This window comes from Eleutherodactylus coqui, chromosome 5, assembly GCF_035609145.1.
Source record: "Eleutherodactylus coqui strain aEleCoq1 chromosome 5, aEleCoq1.hap1, whole genome shotgun sequence".
Lineage (NCBI taxonomy): Eukaryota > Metazoa > Chordata > Amphibia > Anura > Eleutherodactylidae > Eleutherodactylus > Eleutherodactylus coqui.
In genome coordinates this window covers 239,135,805-239,155,203 of record NC_089841.1, presented here as the reverse complement: position 1 = coordinate 239,155,203, position 19,399 = coordinate 239,135,805, and the positions used below count along the sequence as shown (strand labels likewise).

General features: G+C 46.0%; 1 protein-coding gene across 2 annotated transcripts; it reads right to left on the bottom strand.

Annotated features, from left to right (window-relative positions):
- Positions 1-3,872: 3,872 nt before the first annotated feature.
- Positions 3,873-18,969, bottom strand: LOC136628462 (thioredoxin-like). 2 transcript variants are annotated; one of them, XM_066604387.1, is made up of 5 exons: positions 18,818-18,969; positions 10,965-11,069; positions 9,679-9,738; positions 8,393-8,458; positions 3,873-4,912 (listed from the first exon to the last, which is right to left on the bottom strand). In XM_066604387.1, the coding sequence occupies exons 1-5, from the start codon at positions 18,839-18,841 to the stop codon at positions 4,850-4,852; spliced, it is 318 nt and encodes a 105-aa protein (XP_066460484.1). In that variant the 5' UTR covers positions 18,842-18,969; the 3' UTR covers positions 3,873-4,849. The 2 variants fall into 2 exon arrangements, with proteins under 2 accessions (XP_066460484.1, XP_066460485.1); XM_066604388.1 differs by having other exon boundaries at positions 3,873-4,103.
- Positions 18,970-19,399: the final 430 nt, after the last annotated feature.

Sequence of the window (19,399 nt, the reverse complement as noted above, 5' to 3'; positions counted from 1 at the left end):
GTAAACAGAATTCTAGTCTTTCTATCCTGACAGTACACATGGATGTATACCAAATCACCAACATTTTTTAAGTGGGGGCTACTGCCTGGAGGACCTTTCGTCTGAAGGCCAAATGCCTACCCGCATGAAGGTCTAACCTATAATGCTTTGAAAACGTATGGATATTTGACCAAGTTGCCGCCCTGCAAACTTGTTCTGCTGACGCACCCCCGCGTGCGGCCCAAGAGGAAGCACGAACCCTAGCGAAATGGGCTCTTATGCCTTCTGGTACCCCTAAATCTTTGATTCTATAGCACTCTTAACCCTTTGCGATCCAATTTTGGATTCAGGGTTTCTAGGGGGCTTTCCCTTTCTGCCATTTTACAATGGCATCATCTGCTGGCTAGAGCCAGTAATGTGGTGACATGCTGGAAAGGCCCCCCGATAACAGAGCGGCCAGTAATATGCAGTAACACCCGGCCAGACGTCTTCCGACATCAGAGCTGTACAGCCTTCAATCAGAATGTCTTTAGCTGTCAGACAGTGGATTGTAAAGGGTTAATCCATCTTGTGATTGTATCTTTTGATATGGATTTGCCTTTGTTATGTCCCTGGAACTGAAGGGAAAAAAAAAATTCCGATCGAAAACTCAGAGGCTTGTAGGTAAGCTAGAACTGCCCAACGCACAGACTGTGTAGTCGCTTTTTTTAGGTTTTTAAAATTTTGACAGAAGGAGGGCAAAATTATCTCGTGTTCTCTATGAAAAGGAGGATACTACTTTCGGAGAAAATTTCAGGCTTGTTTTAAATACTACCCGATCTCGTATTTTCAAGAAAGGCTCTTTACAGGATAGAGCCTGAATTCCCCAACTCATCTAGCTGATGTTATAGCTATTAAGAATGCAACTTTGAGGGATAAGTTCTTTAGAGAGATGTCCCAAATCAGCTCAAAAGGCAAATTACATAGACCCTCTAGAACGATATTAACATCCCATGCGGCGACCAGTCTCCTTATAAAGGGTTTAAGCCTATCTGCCCCTTTTAAGAATCTCTTGATCCACCTATTCTCAATAAGGCGAACGTCAAACAGAGCTGAGAGCTGCAGTGTGAACCTGCAAGGTCCTGGGGCTAAGGATTTTGTCTAATCCTGTTTGGAGGAAATCTAGGATTTTTACTTATTGGGATTGTTTATATCAGGACAATCTGGTTTATACCAAGCATAAAATCTTTCCCATACTCTGGAATAGATATTTGAAGTAACGCTTTTCCAACTTTAGCAGGGTATCGATTACCTTATGAGACATACCCTGACTTTTCAATTTCTGCCTTTCAGTAAACCAGGCTGTTCATTTTAGCCCACGAACCTTCTGAAAGAACACCGGACCCCGAGCCAAAAGGTCCTCCCTGAGAGGCAGTGCTATGGGGCATTGTATCGCCAACGAGTTGAGTATTGGGAACCATGGCCTCTTCAGTCACAGTCGTCCAACTTTTCTGTATTTTTTGGAGACACCGGGATAATAAAAGGAAGAGGAGGAAAAGCGTACGCCAGGGTCATATCCCATTTCTGGGACAGTGCGTCCAGCGCCACAGGATGATCCGCGGGGTTCAGGAAGAAGTAGTCACGGCATTTGGAATTCTTCCTCACTGCAAACAAATCCACCTGCGGTTAGCTCCACTGGGTCGTAAGGTGCTGGTATACTTCAATTTCCTGGATCTAGTTTTTCTCTGCTTAGAAAGTCCACTCTACAATTCAGGGACCCTTTCAGATGGACTGCTGATAGCAACTCCACATTATCTGCCCATGACAGAATCCTTTGCGCCATATGTGGCATGTGAGGATGACGCGTGCCTCCCTGGTGGCGAATAAAATACAGCCGTTACATTATCGGTTAAAAGTTTTACATGTAGCATGTTCTTAGCTTGGATTAAAGCTTCCCAGACTGCCAAGCGCTCTATAATTAGGTGACCGGGTACTGCTGTAGCTTGACCAGGAGCCTTATAGCGCTCTACCCGCTACCTCAGCTCCCCAACCGGATCCACTGGCATCTGTATTGATGGAAATTGAAGGTGAAAGAGACCACTTTACTTCTTTCCTGAGCGTGGAGAGAGATAGACTTCGATCCCAAGTTAACAGGATTTTTCGCTGCAGGGATCTACAATGAAATTGTGCCCACAGCACAGTAGGAAGGCATGCTGTCATTTGACCCAACATCCACATTGCTTCACTAATTGATACATAATTTTTCTTTTTAAGTCTGCTGATTAAAAGGATTTCAGAAGTCTTCACTTCTGGAAGAAAGGAATACCCTCTTATCGAATCAAAGATTGTTCTGAAGATGAGACTTCGTAAACCGGTGCACGAACCCTCTTCCTCGATAGCCCCGGTTGAGGATCAGGGAACTGTTCTGCCCGCAATACCTGCACTTCCTCACGGACCATGGCACAAATTCCCTGCAACAAATTCTGCTGCTCGTCCTTAATTTTTGCACTGCATTCAGGACAAATTGGCCTTTTGACGCTGTTGTCCATCTTTTTTTTTTTGAACATAAGAAGCGGATTAAAAGATGCACCTTATCGCTTTTGGTTTTTAATGCTTCCGCCTGAAAACAGGAGAAGCCATTACCCCAATATCTAGCATAAGATTTGTGCAGACTTTTTGTCCAAGTGGACTACTCACGCTTGGAACCATCCCCTTGTCACCTTCTGCACTCTCCATGAGGTCTCAGAGGTGAAGACAGAGACCAGCAACTCAGATGGCGTTTGAGTTTGAATCTGCCGCTATTTTGCAGGGGGAAGTGTGTCGTCATCACGCACGGCGCCAGGAGAAGGAATTACCAGCAGCACTCAAAGCTGTATCCAGCGAGGGAAGCATTCATGCTGAAGCCACAATGGATGGATTTTGAACCATGATCCACATATCTCACGCATGGCACCATCACTGAGAGCTGGCCGCCACTAGACGTCAGGACCTAGGCGCAAGATGCGGCTGCACCTGCCGCGGGTCCTGTGGTCTCCAGACTGCTCTCCTTCTGCTGCGAAGTGGAAGTCGGATCCCGGACGCTGCAGACCCTCCTGCCGTCTGTCAACTCGAGAGGTTCCGGCCGGCGTGAGGCGAGATACAGCCATAGCGTCCACCCGGCATGAAGAACACCACAACCTCCATGTGTGGAGTCAGAATGGACGCTATGGAAACTATATTAACACCCACAGCTCTAGAATGACAAGTCTAGCACGCACAAAGTGTGATACAGGTGTCCACATACATTTGCCCATTAGCATACTGTATTTTTTCATGTACAAGATGCACCCCCTACTTTCCAACCCAAAATTGAGGAAAAGAAAAATTTGATTTTAAACATGAAAACAGTACTGTTCTATGTTTAAATTCCACTATAGGCTACATGTAAAAAAAATAAATAAATAAATAAAAAAATAAAAAACTCACCTAGCAGCCGGCGTTTGGGTCCCTCGCGATAGCTTCAGCTGCTGTTACAGGCTTCAGTGTCCTCCTTCACGCCGACAGAGCAGTTCTTCCTGGAAGCAGGGCTTGAATACTCAGCTTCCAGCAAGCTAGTACTCTGATTAGTTAATCTAGCGCCGCATCAGCCAATGAAAGCCAGCGCTGGATGAACCAGTCATTCAATATCATGCGGCCATCGTGAGGGACCCGAACGCCGGCTGCCAAGTATTAGACACCCCCTGAGCCAGCCCCTCCACCCGTGTATAAGATGCAGGTTGACAACCTGAAAAACTGGCAAAAAATAAAAATTAAAAAATTCTGTCTTATACATGGAAAAATATGGTATTTATCAAGCACATTTTTAACCCACAACTTTGTTGGTGAATTGGTTAACTGAGCAACCACAAATGTAACTGAAAAACCACAACAGAGAATGACAGTCTAGCAGCCATTTTATTCATCTTATGTCCTTGGTTCTTTCCATATACAGTAAAATAGAGGCATAATGGACACATTAACATGTTCTAGCGAGCTCAATTTGGTAGCACGGATAAAATATGGTCAGAATGTACAGAAAATAAGTAGACACCAATTACATAGGATTATTTTAGTTCCTGAACTTTCGTCTCCAAACCGGACTTGTCGATGCCAGTTAATTCATAAATCTGATGAAAAAAAAATAATTAAGGACATTTTATACTTAACAATTAAGCCCAAACCATTAAAGTTACAGAGTAGCCAGACTATCACTATACTTTGATTTCCATAGGGTTTGCCTGGAACGTAGTATGGATTCTATTTATAGTTAGCCAATTTGGCTTAATCCTTCGGCTTCTAGGAATACGATGCAGAAGAGCAATCAAGAAATTCCAATCAGATCTTCTAGTGCAAATAGTCAATGGAGAAGAGGAAATAGTGTGCAGATTTACATAATCCTGCAACAAACTTATTATTTGTAACTTTTCTGCATTGTAGAAATGCAAACCAGAAAGCAGCTCCTCTGCAGTGGCTCCCAGGCACGGACTGGCCGGAAACCACAACTGATGCACAGGAGAATGGAGAAAGTCCGGCGTTGGGTTAAAAGCTTTTAGTCTTTATTACATGATCCAGACAGGAAGACATGGAGGAACACGCAGCATGAGCCGTCTAACAGGTTTCCCTAATCATAGGCATCATGGCACATGTGAGTAACACATCACAATAGAAAGCCAATGGGTGCTTGAAACAAGAACAGAGAAAAGATGCAAAATACAATTATAAGGAAACCAGGTAAAAATATACAGCTAATAATGCAAGTTCTAGCGAGCTCAAATAGAGAGAAATGGTGCATTTTCCTTCATATGCGATTTGATAGCACTGATAAAATATGGTCATAATGTACAGAAAATAAGTAGACACCAATTACATAGGATTATTTCAGTTCCTGCACTTTCTGCTCCAAACTGGACTGGTTGGCACCACTAAATTCATGAACCTGATGGAAAAAAAAAAATAATAATTAAAGGACATTTTATACTTAAAAATTAAGCCCAAACCATTAAAGTTACAGAGTAACCAGACTATCACTATAGTTTAGAATCTATACTACGTTCCAGGCAAAACCCATGGAAATCATTTATAGTTAGGCAATTTGGCTTAATCCTTCGGCTTCTAGGAATAAGATGCAGAAAATAACTCAAGGAAAAGAAATTCCAATCAGATGTTCTAGTGCAAATAGTCAATGGAGAAGAGGAAATAGTGTGCAGATTTACATAATCCTGCAACAAACCCATTTGTAACTTTTCTGCATTGTAGAAATGCAAACCAGAAAGCAGCTCCTCTGCAGTGGCTCCCAGGCACAGACTGTCTATTACATGATCCAGACATGGAGGAACAAGCAGCATGAGCCGTCTAACAGGTTTCCCTTAATCATAGGCATCAAGGCACATGTGAGTAACATCACAAGAGAAAGCAAATGGGGCGCTTGAAACAAGAACACCAGAGAAAAGAAGCAAAACACAATTATAAGGAAACCAGGTAAAAATATACAGCTAATAATAAAGAGTCCAGTCGGCGGATCACACCATGCGATTCATAAGTTTGCAAAATAAGCATCCAAAATGCCTCCGTTAGGAAGTTTGCGATGATCTCCACCCCGTAATGGGCGGTTAACTCTTATTACGGTAGACTTGTAGAGGAATTTAAAAAAAAAAAACCCTTTGAGCCAAAAAGAAGTGTGATGAAACAGCCGATACCTTCTTCCTTCCAGCAGGTTCAATATCAGATGTAGGTCGTCTTATCCTAGTTTATAGGCTGCAGACAGAACACCCAACACACTGCACTTGGCAGGAGACATGTGATGAGATAAACCACAGAAGTGGTGTTACAGTTTATAGATTGAGCAACGCTGAAAGTTCTTTTTGTGACATAGTGAATCTGGGTCAAGCAATGTTACTGGTCATGCTAGATCGTGAATGTTACCAATCCAGTTTTTAGACGATCCAGTCCCATCCACCCGTTTTAGATTCTTACCAGGAATATGTTGAAAGGGATCCAACATGGCTTTATAAAAGCACTCATGATCAGGGCTTCAATGATAATCTGAAAGAGTTAACCGCTCATTATAGGGTGGAGATAATAAGCGCAAACTTCTTGACAGAGGCATTTTGGATGCATATTTTGCAAACTTATGAACTGCTGACTGGACTTCTTGAATTATTAGTTATATATTTTTTACTCCGTTTCCTTGTAACTGTATTTTGCTTCTGGTGTCGTGTGTTCTTGGTTTTATATTGTGACTAGAGATGAGCGAGCATACTCGCTAAGGCAAACTACTCGAGCGAGTAGTGCCTTATGCGAGTACCTGCCCATTCGTCTCTAAAGATTCGGGTGTCGGCGGGGGAGAGCGGCGAGTTGCAGGAGTAAGCGGGAGAGTTCTCACCCCCCCCCCCCCACCGCTCCCCGCATATTTAGAGACGAGCGGGCAGGTACTCGCATAAGGCACTACTTACTCGAGTAGTTTGCCTTAGCGAGTACGCTCGCTCATCTCTCATTCTGACATACGTCACTCACATGTGCCTTGATAACTATGATTAAGGGCCACATACTTGCCTTAAACATAAGACGGCACATGCGTCTTGTTCCTCTAGGTCTGCCTGGATCATTTAACCCCTTAGTGACCACCCTATTGTGTTTTTACGTCCTGCCATTGCAGGACATGTATGGAGGGAGATAGCGCTGCTATCTCCTTCCATACATCGCAGGTGTCAGCTGTTTATTACAGCTGACACCAGCGGGCAACAGCCCCATTCAGCCGATCGGGACTGTTAACCCTTTAAATGCCGCTGTTAAATCTGACAGCGGCATTTAAATCCCCCGGACGATGTTCGGGGATCCCGTACGGCCCCCACGCGGTGAGATCAGGGGAGCCGTATGGGTGTCATGGCAGCTGGGGGCCTTCTGAAAGGCCGCAGGGCTGTCATGGCAGAATGCCTATCAAGCTATCCTTGAGGGGTGGCTTGATAGGCAGCCTGTCAGAATACATGGCATTACATCATACTGCATAAGCGATCTAAGCATCGCATGTTGTTGTCCCCCAGGAGGACTAAAAGAAAAAAGTAAAAATAAGTTTTATGTAGAAAAAAAAAAAGTTATTGTGCGCAGAAGATGGAGACAGAAACTGGCAATCAGGAACTGAAACAAGACTGCTGGTCTCCTGCACTCACAGCAACTGCTTGAGGAAGGCTGCAAGGCTGAAACGTTGCTACTATTTTGCTATGATAGGAGAAAACCACTTTTACTGCATCCTCACATGCTGCCAGTCCTATACTTTGATATTACACTCACAGAAATAGACACTTAGAACAGATACTACTCTTAAAAAGTGGACATAGAGTTCAGCCACTACAGTCTGGTTCTATAGACTGTTGTAGGAATTACAGATCATCTTTAACGCAAGCCTCTCGTATGTCTAAAGGCCCATTTAGACAACCATTATCGCTCAAAAGCAGTTTTCGTTAAGCCGTCGCTCATCATTGTCTTTCAGCATACTGAAAGACAACGATGAGCCTTATCAGGAATTCCTATTTTAATGATGGACACTTTTTGAGAGACATAACATAAGCAGCTACAATGTACAACATCCAACTCATGCTGGTCAAAAAAGTATTAATTGGGAGGGAAGCCTGCATTTTTTGGTGGAGAGGTTTTTGGTGGCCATTTTGAATTCTGCTATATTCAGTTCAGGTTTTTCAGATGGCCAGGGGGATCATGTGATAAATAAATCTTGGCTAGAATGGACACACACACTGGAAGGGTCATTTTTATCCTAGGTAAACTGTTTAAGGTAAGTTTTTCAGGAAGAGATCGCATTACACCCAAATTCCGTCAAGCTTAGTTAAAATACACACAATCTAAAATATAGCTTACCAAATTATACCTGATAACTGCACACAAATTCTATTCTACCCAAATTACTCCACTTGGACCCTACTTACTACAATCTATAGAACCTGGTAGTTGTGACTGAGCTGTTACTACCACAAGTGGGGCTCCGGGACACTTTAGGCAGTAGGGATGAAGCCCACTGTGTACAAACATTCAAAAGGAGTTTATAGCTCTAAGGCCGCCTTCAGACGGCCGGGTCGGATTCCACTGCGGGATGCAGACCCGTGCTCCTGCAGAGGCCTGCGGCTCACCCGCTCCCGGTGTCTGCCGTCTCTGCCATGTGCCGGCCAGCCGTTGCATGCACAGAGCGGAGCCGGCCCGTCACTACTGACATTTCTGTGTAGGCCTCTGCGAGACCCGCACAGAAATAGAACATGCTGCAATTTGTTTTCTGCGCGTGTTTTTATGCGGACAAATCGTGGCTGTGTGCATAGGATTGTGTTTTGCAATGCAATCCTATGCAGGCGGGCACAGAATTTCCGCCCGTGTGCAGGGGGGCCTAAGATGTTCATAAAACACGAATACATACCCGTTCTCCATTCTTATAGAAGTGAAAGGTTGGCATGCATTTGATATCACAGTGTAAAGCAACATCCTGAAAAAAAAAAAAATAAAGATTCATGAGAAATCTAAAAGATGCCATAACAACGAAGTATTCAGGAATGGTTAAGAGTTATGATTTAAATCAGCACCCAAGAACAATTCTGCATCTTTAGGTTATGTTTTACCCAATCCATGCAGAATAAATGTCAAGGTAACCGGGGGTCATGTATTCAGGATACTCCTGTGGCAATGTCTGAGGCACGGACATTAATGACATCACCTGTGCAACCCTGACAACATGAGCTGTTGGGGGTCCCCGAGGAATGGAGTTGAGAAACAACAGATTAGACAATGCAAAACTTTGCCGGAAACCATATCTGTCTAGCAAAGCAGATTTATTATTCATCCCCACCTTAAGGTTGGGTTCACACACAAAATGCACCCCAACAGTTCCATAGTAACTGGTCCGAGTTATGGAACTGAGCAGATATTTCTGACTTCCTCATCTGCACCATCTTAAAACAGGATTGGCTTATTTCTTATACCTGGTCTTCAGGCAATCTTCCAGACGGTTTTTTTTTACCGCCCTACAGTTGTGATTACCAGAATACATTTTTAACGCATAATAAATGATCCATTAGCAGCCGACAAAAAAAAAAACAAACAAAAACATATACACGTCCAAGACTGTTGCCGGTTCACTGGTTTTCCTTCCTGGGACCACTTTTGGTAAGTCCTAACCACTGCATACAGAACCACCTAAAAAACATGCCATTTTACAGCTGCTGTGCCCTAGACGTCTAGCATCAGTTAAACCCTTGTCAAAGTTGCTCGGATCCTTAGACGTGCCCAATTTCCCTTCTTCTGACACATTACCTATAAGAGCTGATTCACTGCCCGATATACAAGTACCATTGTAACAAGATAATCAATGAAATCTCACTTCACCTGTCGGTTGCCTTCATGAAGCTAGATTAGATATATAGACAGACAACAGATCTCAATGTTGGCCAAAAACAAAAAACACCAGATTATATTTACTAATCATGCTATTTAAGGTTTACTGCCATGTTAGATGCCAAATAATGGTTTCCTTCGACCTCCATCAGCTTTTTCCATTTTAGCCAGCAAACTTAATAAAACTCTTGACTCGCATGGAATTGTTTACTGTTCAGTTCTTCCAGATTTTGTGTTGTAACGCTTGTATTAAGTCACTTCTGTCGGATAGCTTTAAAAACAAAATGAGAGATTTGGAGGAAATCTATATTTTACCTGTGCATCGTCCACATCCACCTTAATAAATACAACATCGGGATACTTTTTACTCAACTCCTAGAAAGAAATGACAGAACGAACAAGATGTGAGATTACTTATGGCCATTATTAGATGAAAGTCCACCAACTATCTGCAAAAACTTTTCTTTATGTGAAATCCAGGAGCGACTATAGAAGTAGTCCTATGCATTATCCTATAGCTGGAAAATAGTCATGAAGTACCCCCTCTGTAACATCACACTGCGGGAAGCACCCGTCACATCTGTCCTCACCCTGACACTCTTGTGATAAAGTTCTTAGGCTGGGCTCACAGGGGCGGAGTTGCCATGGAATTTTTGTGCGGACTTTTCGCACGGAAATTCCGCTGTCCTTTTGTAAACCCGAGACTAAGCAGCAAAGAGGCCGAGTTTTGCAAAAGTCTTGTTCACACGCTGCGGAGAAGCCACGTGGAAACTGACATGTGGCATGGAATTCAAATCCACAACATGTCAATCATCAGTTTCCGCTGCAGGCTTCTCTTCTCTCTATGGGGAGGGATTCCTGCAGCAGAATACAGGCAGAAAAGCCTCTTCAAACCCGCGCCAAACAGCGCAGGTTTAGTAGCAACCTTTCCGCTGCGAAAATACCATGGATTTTCCGTGCGGTCTCACTGCGTCATTTCGCGAGACTTCTGTCCCATGAGAACTCCGCCTTCGGCTGGCTTCACACGAGCGTTTTATCGCGGCAATTTTGCTGCAATAAAACATTAACCGAAGGATCGCAACCATCTGATGCATTGGATTCCAATAAATCACTTCAGATAGGCGATTTTCTGTTGTGTGAAAACAGCTGACCGAAAAGAGCATGCGGCGAGCATTCCAGCCGGCCGTTTTTACTCTGGCCGGAAAAGAGATAGTTCCGATTCCTATGGGAGCTGCCGAAAAAGGAAGGTGGGAGGGAGTTAAGCAGAGGCTAAACTCTCTCCCCCTCTGCTAAATTCCCTACCCCTCTTGCCAGCAAGGGTGGGAGATTAGCACACTAGCTCTCGCCCCGTCCCCTTGCCGACAGCCGTCGAGGGGACTGCAGTTTAACAGAGCTAGACTCTTCACCTCCCGCCCGACAGTATTCCAAGTGCAGTATATACCTACCGCACCTGGGCCGTTTAATGGGTGCATAAATGGGAGATGCAGCCGTGATTTGGTCATGGCTGCCTCCCATACATTAAAGTCATGGCCTCGCTGTGGCCGGCAAAAAGTCCCAGCGCCCCTGTGAAAGAGCCCCTACAGAACTTAGACATTACTTACTTCAAAGAAAGGTGCAATCATTTTACATGGCCCACACCATGTGGCTGTAAAGTCAACGACTACAAGTTTGTCACCAGCATCGCTCAAGGTGGCCTTAAAATCATCCTGAAATAAAAATTAGGGTTGGTTCGTTAGAGTCCAGAGAGCGGTATCAGCGTAAGACATGAGTACGATACACTGCAACATTTTACAAGTACGGAGTAAACAGCAGGTGAGGGTCGGGGGTACAGTTTTGTAGTATGATCAGACAAATCTATTACACAACCATATCCATCCATCCCATATCCATCTATATAGATGGGAAGTCCTAATGAAATAACAGAAGTTTAAACATTTACAGATGTATGTAGGAAATATCCATGCTGTTCAAAGAGCTTAAAGTTAGGCTACCGCCCGCGAAACTCATGTGAGCTCCATTCTTTAGAGTGGAATCATACGCATTTTTTTTTTTTGCGGGACGCATCGGGCCCTTAGATACATCGCATAGCACTCCCATGCAGGGTTTCCCATTGAAATCAGTGGGAAACACTTGCAATCCTCGATTGCTCATGAAGATCAAGATTTCACAGAAGCGATGCGAGGCGTATTTGCCTGAAAACCGCGTAGCAACTGTTGGTTAAAATGCACGGTGATGAGCACGATATCAAGGTGGGTTTCTCGGCCACATATTGTGCTCACCCGTCAGAATGTACACAGGATAAGGGTGGTTTCACATCTGCGTTGAACATCCAGCACTGCTTTTTCTTCTGTTCAAAAGCCGGACAGCTGGGCAGAAAGCGGGCGGACCCCATTATGATCAGTTGGGTCCAGAGACTGAACAGTTTGGCCAAGTGAATTCTCCTTTCCTGCTCCCTGGACAGAGCATGAAAGCAGAATCCTCGAGTACAGAGGGGATTGGGGGGGTTGCTGTTAGATATGATTGAGCCAATGCCATTGATGAACCAATACTCTCCACCATGCCACGGTTCCCTAGCCTCCCGTAATTGCTAAATTCTGATTAAAATTCATAGTTTTAGGGTAACATCCTAGCGCAGAACAACTGTTTTACCTCAAACAACTACTTCCATATAGGAGCCACAGCAGTGATCAGGCGGTTCAGCTGACATTTCATAAGTGGAAGTTGAGGCAAGGAAGAGGTTTCCAAGTGTCTAGTACAAACGCATTACATTGTGATATTAGCGACCTTGTAATCCGGCTCTTAGAAAGGGTTCTGAGCAAGGATCCTCATTATACGATGGCCATATGACCCAATAGGGCAGATACACAGCAGTGTTCTAGTTTCCCATAACAGTACAGGCAGACGGTTAACAGTTAAACTAATTTCCAGCCATGCCTTGACTGGCTATTTGCATTACAACAGGAATTCAGATTACACACGGTGACTCAGCAGTATTGTTAGGTAAGATCTTTCTTCGGATACATTTCTGGTGATGCAGAAAACATACAGCGACTCTGGAGATGTCAGAAAGCTGGATACAAAGTAATGCAAAAGCGCCCACTGGATACAGGAACCCTTCCTAATTCTACTGTCATACTGCACACTAGGACAAGCAGCCATTAAGAAAAAAAAAAAAAAGTGTTGGAGTGAGAAACACCTAATTTACTAAAAGATACGAGTCTCTTAAATAAAGCTATCAAAAAGTCTTAAAGTGGCAGCAAAATGAACTATATCGTGCTCACCCATAAGGAAGTACCCTAATGCAGAGATTACAGGTTCTAACAGGGGCTTAAAGCATACTATGGGCAGACAAAAAAAATACGCAAGGAAAAAAACATTTTCCTTTTTAAATCACACTTTGAGACAAACTTGCTAGAAGGTGTCTGTGTACACGGCCAGTATCAGGTGTCTGCATTCAAAAACATATGGAATGGGAAAGTTTAGTATGGATTCTTCTGCACTTTGAAAATACACCACAATGGATCTCCTTGCAGAGAGGATGACCCTTGCCGAAACCCTCATCACCAGGAGCTGAGGAGAGCAGGTAAAAAAAAAACAAAAAACACATGCTGAAGATTTTGTGGACCTCCGTTTGAGTTGTTCTTTCTGTATTGGTAATGTACTTTTCATAGAGCACAGAATTGGTTAATATTTCATCAGAGCGATGCCAGTGATGGAACGTCCCCTCAGGGCAAAGAACAGGTTTCTTGCAGTGAAGACTGTTGGATTGCGGATTTTGCCTTCATCCACATTCGCTGCCAGACCCATCATGTAATATCCGTCATCAGAGTGATGGACAAGGCCTCGGGGTGTGGAGAGACACCCATGTAGCTTCATAAACTCTACTTAACACTTGTAAGAGGAAATAGAAATATCATCTGGATTTCCCAACACATGGGTGCAATAAATCCACACGCAATATTACAAGAAGCCGTCGTCGCTTCCTCAAAATGAGCCGTGAACGCACAAATGAAACTAGTGCGTCCAACAAGTCCAGCAGCGGCTCACAGAAAGTACGACAGCATTTTTAACCTAAGGATACAAGCATTAAAGTTGGGTGCAAGATTCTCAGGGGCAGCCTGCATGACGATGTGCGGGACTTGCTGACCCAACTTGTACTGGTTTTGTATGTTTCCATACTTCCCATTTATTTTAATGAGAGCTAGGGAAACAGCGCTCTGCTCTTTCCGAAAGACGGCTGGGACAGTCCACCAGTTTTTCCATCTTGGCTATGAAAAGCAGAGTTGAAACCGCCACTGCAGGAAAAGACACATTATGCATATTAATTTTTCTTGCATTTTTTTTAAGCCAAAACTAGGACTCCTCAGTGGAAATAAGTAGAGACTTCTTAGGAGCCAAGCTCAGCAGTAACTGGTATAGGTTATCAGAGGAAAGTGGCTAAAAATTTACCAAATCAGTCACAAATAAAGTTACAGTGGAGAGGTGAGCGGCGGTTATAGCTCCAGGTATACGCAGCCACGTTATGTGTGACAGACATAATAAAGCAGATTCTGCAGACCGCCTCGCACCCCTGGGACCAGCGCACCGTCCCATCTCTCCAGGTTTGCCTCATGGTTGGTTTCACAAATAATATTTTGCTCTGAGACATTGAGGACAAACGCTCTCTCTTATACTGGTTATTTCCATTTAAGGGGTTTACTTAAAGGGAAGCTGTTGTATTCCTACAGCACCATAAACTTAGTGTTAGGGAACATGACAGGGAGCCCAGTGATGCATTTTTCATACTCGCCGGCTCCTGCGATCCAGCTGTCGCTCGGTGAAGTCAGCGGGCGTCACGTAAATCTAACCCTTTTATAGGAGAGTGTACACGGGACTCTGAAAGTGCCAGATTTTCATGCTGCGCCAAACTTCACAGGGTGACAGATGGATCACAGGAGCGGGCGAGGAAAGTAAAGATGCACCAGTTGATTCCCCATCACATCCCATAACAGCACGAGAACTTGGCTCATGCTGCCGCGGGGATGGGACAGCTTCCCTTTAACCTTCTCTCTAAAAAGAGCAATGGAAGTTTCACGAGCATCAGAGGATTGGCCAGTGTTTCCAATAAATATCAATGGGAAACAATCCATCGCACTCACCTGCACACCACATGCTCACGTCTACAACTCCATTCACAAGAATGGCGTTCGTATTTACACGCATTTCGTGAATGTAGACTCAGTCTTGCTTGGACGCTGTAGGGGAAACGGTAGAACTTCTCAGGCATATCTATGATGTCTGTATGCCCCTCATCAACCTGCTGCGCACAATATCTGGTGGTCTGGCACGGTCACTCATGGGAAGCATCATCCATTCCCACTCAGGTGCATCGCACTCACGATGCAGCTTTACAGCCTGCTGAATAATGAATGATTGTAATGTGACACCATGCTGAATAATGAATGATTGTATTGGGACGCCATCATTCGGTAGCAAACCTTTCACAAGTGGCGGGTAACACTGAGCACATAGGTAAACTTACGCAGAATAAAACTGCGGTGACTTTTGCGTTGGAGGCTTAAATTGGCGCTTCCGATGAAAATCTGCTCTAAACTCCCGGATGAAAGTGCATTTTCCATGATGGAGTGTGAAAATGAGAACCCAGATGTGAACAGAACCCAACAGTCACAATCCATTGGATTCCCCCTTTCATTTTCCAGTGGAGATTGAGGGCGCATTCAGTCACACGTGGCAGATCTGCTGCGGATTTCCTGCCGTAGAAAATCCACACCAGGTTTTGGTGCAAATCCAGAGCAGATTTCACCCCTTCAGTTCAACTGAAGGGACGACGTCCGCTGCGGGTCCACGTCAAAACCTGCACCAAATGCTAAAAGCTAAAATAAGTGTTACCATGGACAACGGCTTCCCCATAACTATCATCTGTACACGAGAGCCACACTCTTCACCTTCATCATAGGGTGATGTGGACGGACCTACTGCCCCATGGGTAATACATCAGCGGGCGCGCCTTATTACTGTTCCCAGCAGACAGAATAATGTCAAGTAAAACCAGTTACTCACAGCTTCACTGACCATAAAACTTGTCTGTTTATATACGGAGGATTAGGAGGGGGCAGAAGCAGTTTTTGTGCAGACGTGCATATAAAAAAATGGAAGGGTTTACAAAAATTATATGATCTACTTGGGCTAGAAAACTCCCAGCACCCAAAGCCTGGAGAGCGCATGTGTGACCACCAACCTATTCAAGCTTCTGTGGAACAGGGGGGGAGGGCTTGGGACCCCCATTCTAGTGATCGGTGGTGACCCCAGCAATTATTACCAATCCCGTGGTTACATGATGAATATTTTTCATAGGTTAACTCCTTTAAAAGGGGAAGTTTTGACTTTTTAGTTAGAAGAGGAGAGTGCTGCTGGGTGTGCGGCTTGATTAATAGAACAAAAAGCCACAGTATTCCTCAGAATGAACTCCTTACCCTTCCATTCCTTATCTGAGTCAGACTCTTTGTGATAAAGTTACTTAACTTTACTGAACAGTTTACTCAGAAATAACAGTGATTAGAGGAAGTCGGGAACTTTCCTCTAACATGTTCTACAGCAGGGGTGCACAATATGCATCCTGGTGGACACATGTGGCCCACAATGCCATTCTGTGCGGCACTGATTATCTATGTATGGCTGCTCACAGGTAGAATCCGTGTCAGGGTGAAGAGGAGGGGGGACATAACAGAGAAACAGGAATGGTCAAGTACTAAGGGTGCACTGTGTAGCCATATCTGGGTCCCCTATATATTAGGACAAGTACTAAGGGTGCACTGTATAGCCATGTCTGGGTCCCCTATATATTAGGACAAGTACTAAGGGTGCCCTGTGTAGCCATGTCTGGGTCCCCTATATATTAGGACAAGTACTAAGGGTGCACTGTATAGCCATGTCTGGGTCCCCTATATATTAGGACAAGTACTAAGGGTGCCCTGTGTAGCCATGTCTGGGTCCCCTATATATTAGGACAAGTACTAAGGGTGCACTGTGTAGCCATGTCTGGGTCCCCTATATATTAGGACAAGTAGCCACGTCTGGGTCCCCTATATATTAGGACAAGTGCTAAGGGTGCACTTTGTAGCATCCATCATCTACAATGGAGAGAGTCCCATACATTGTCTCCTCCTCTCCAGGGTGCTGATTGTGGGAAGGCGACTCCATTCTTCCAATAGGTGGGAGTCCTGGAAGTGCCACTTAGGATATAACAAATGTCTCCGATGAGAATAGCCCCGTGCCCCATGGAAGTGGTTCAGTATGGCCACAAGACCCTCAGACCCCTTTGCCACCGAGTATGTCATGCTCCTGAGATTAGTGGGCTAAAAGAGATGCGTAGATTTCCAAAAAAAAAAAGGCAGGGGGTCTTGTTTGTATCTCTGGTAGGGGGTTGTCCTTAATTTAGGGAAACCCTCATCAGTCTGTGGACTGTGACACTTCATTAGTGACCTCAGTAGGCCGGCCAGGTGGAGCAGAACACATGGCCGAGGTCTCCAGGAGACTAAGGGCAAGTTTACACAGTGGAAAGGCGGTGGAATTTCCGCACCAGATTCCTCAGCATTTCTGCATAGTAAACAGTCAAAAGTTGCGGATTTTGACTCCGTCAGCTGTGCTGCCGCAGCTCACGTCCGGAGACACCACGCTCCCAACTCTAACGCCTCATGTCCACGGGGAAAATCAGGCCCGCTACGGATTCTCCATGGAGAAGCCGTAGCGGGTCCCTCCTGCCCCGTGGACATGAGCGCTTACAATAAGAATTAACTCACCTCTCGCCCGCTCCGGATCTTCCCTTCGCCACGGTTTCATCTTCCCTCCGTCGCGGCTGGATCTTCCTTCTTCGGCCCGGCAGATGTGCATGGCCACGCGCATGCGCCGGCCCGAAGAAAAAAGATCCGGCCACGACGGAGGGAAGATGAAGCCGTGGCGAAGGGAAGATCCGGAGCAGGTGAGTAAATTCTGATTTTAGGTCTCCCGTGGATCCGGACAGCTTCCATAGGCTTCAATAGAAGCCCGCGGGAGCCGACCCCGTGGGAGACCCGCACGAAAATGGAGCATGGTCCATTTTTTTTCATGCTCCATATTTTTTTTAATTCCCTTTTGACCATCCGTGGGTATTTATCTACCCGCGGGTGGTCAATGCATCCCTATGGGGTGCGGATCCGCCTGCGGGAGAAGAGTTAAAATCCGCTGCGGATTTTAATTCTTTTCCCCGTGGACATGAGGCCTAAAACCTTTCGTTCTCAGCGCTTCCTTCACCCGTTACCATCTAATTAGCGTGACGCCACTTTAGTAGACCTGCCCAACGGCGCTGTGCTCACTAGTCTACCGAGTGCCCGGTGAAGGGGGAGCCAAGAGCGCGAAGACTATGGAGATGAGACGGAGTGCGGAAGCGCAGATGACTTAGGCCGCCTGCACATGGGCGGAAATCCCGCCACTGAAAGTTTGCATAGGAGTGCATTACAATACGCAGTCCTATGCAGACGGCCGCGGTTTGGCCGCGCAAAATCTCTCGCGGCAAACAAACCGCGGCATGTCCTATTTTTGTGCGTTTCTCGCACTCACCCGGCCGCCGGCTCCGGTCTGCGCATGCGCCGCAGCCGACACATGAAAGAGTCGGGGCCGCCAGGCGCGGGTGAGTACGCGCTCGTCCCTGCAGGCTCTCGGGTCGGGTCCCGCGGCGAGAATTCTCGCTGCCGGATCCGACCCGCTCGTCTGCAGGCGGCCTTCGACTTTTGACTTTCTTTTGCTGAAGTGTTTACAGTGAAAACGCTGCAGTTTTTTTTATGAGGCTAAATCTACAGCATTTCTGCTACGTGTAAACATACCCTGAAACGCGCTTACACGGAACAACCCGTTAAAAAAATAAGTTTGAACGCTAGTAGTTCCGTGCAAACAACAATGGCTCATTTTATGCAGCATGAAAGTCATCGGCGGCTCCTTCACTAATCCATCGCTTTTAACACCGATCGTCCAGTCGTTAGTCACTTATATAGCAAACAACTTAACGAGCCGACAACGTATTACCCACCCCAAGAACTGCAGAGTCATCTTTACACATACCGTCTCTCAGGGCTACACCATGGAGCCCCCATCCTCTGTACAGAGGGGCTGACATGACTCTGCTCATTAGCCCCCAAGAGCTGGCTATACAGGTGCAGCCAGATACAGGACACACGCAGCTCTGCTACATCTCCCCCCTGGCTATCACAGTACCGGACTATCTCTCCCCTGGCTATCACATCTCGGGGCTCCCCGCTCGTCACGGCCGCTCTGGATGCAACAAAACTACCGAGAAACTTTCTCAGCCACAAGTTGAACTTCTAAAGAAAACTTCCCCCAAGTTGTGAAGCTGCAGCCCAGGAGCTCCCCGGCACTTGGCCGGCAGGTGAGACCCCCCCCCCCTATGGCCGCCCCCTCTTACCAGACTCTCGACGAATCGGACCATGGCGCCGGTGAGCGGTCTGACAGCAGCAGAGGGATGAGGAGCGGCCGGAGGAGCAGTGAAGCAGCCGGGATGGAATGGGCGGGGCGGTACCGCTTGTGTAACGGGGGTGGGCGTGGCTGTACTGGGCGAGGGGATGCAGCTGTTGCCGCGGCCTGCGGCGGTGGGGCGGGAAGATGTGAGGAGAGGGTGGGCTGAGGATGAGGAACCTGACGGGAAGTGAAGCCATTTCTTGTAAGGTGTGGCGCGGTCACGATGACTGGCAAGAACTAGGAGGCGGTGCGGATAACGGTCTGCTGGGAGGGAATGGCGGGAGGAGCCTGAGGTGATGAGACATCAGCGGCAGGCCTGCGGCTCCTCTGTTTAACCCCTCAGTGACGGCTTAGGCGGCTTTTTACTAATGGGCTTGTAACCTTGGCTGGCTTCTGGCAGGGAGCGCCTTCTGTCAGCCATCAGCAAGGCAGCGTAAAGTCTGACCAAGGCCTCCGCGTCTGCCATGTAACTCAGCGTATCAGGCTGACGGATCGCTGCCATAGGGTAAGGCCGCGGGCACACGGGTGC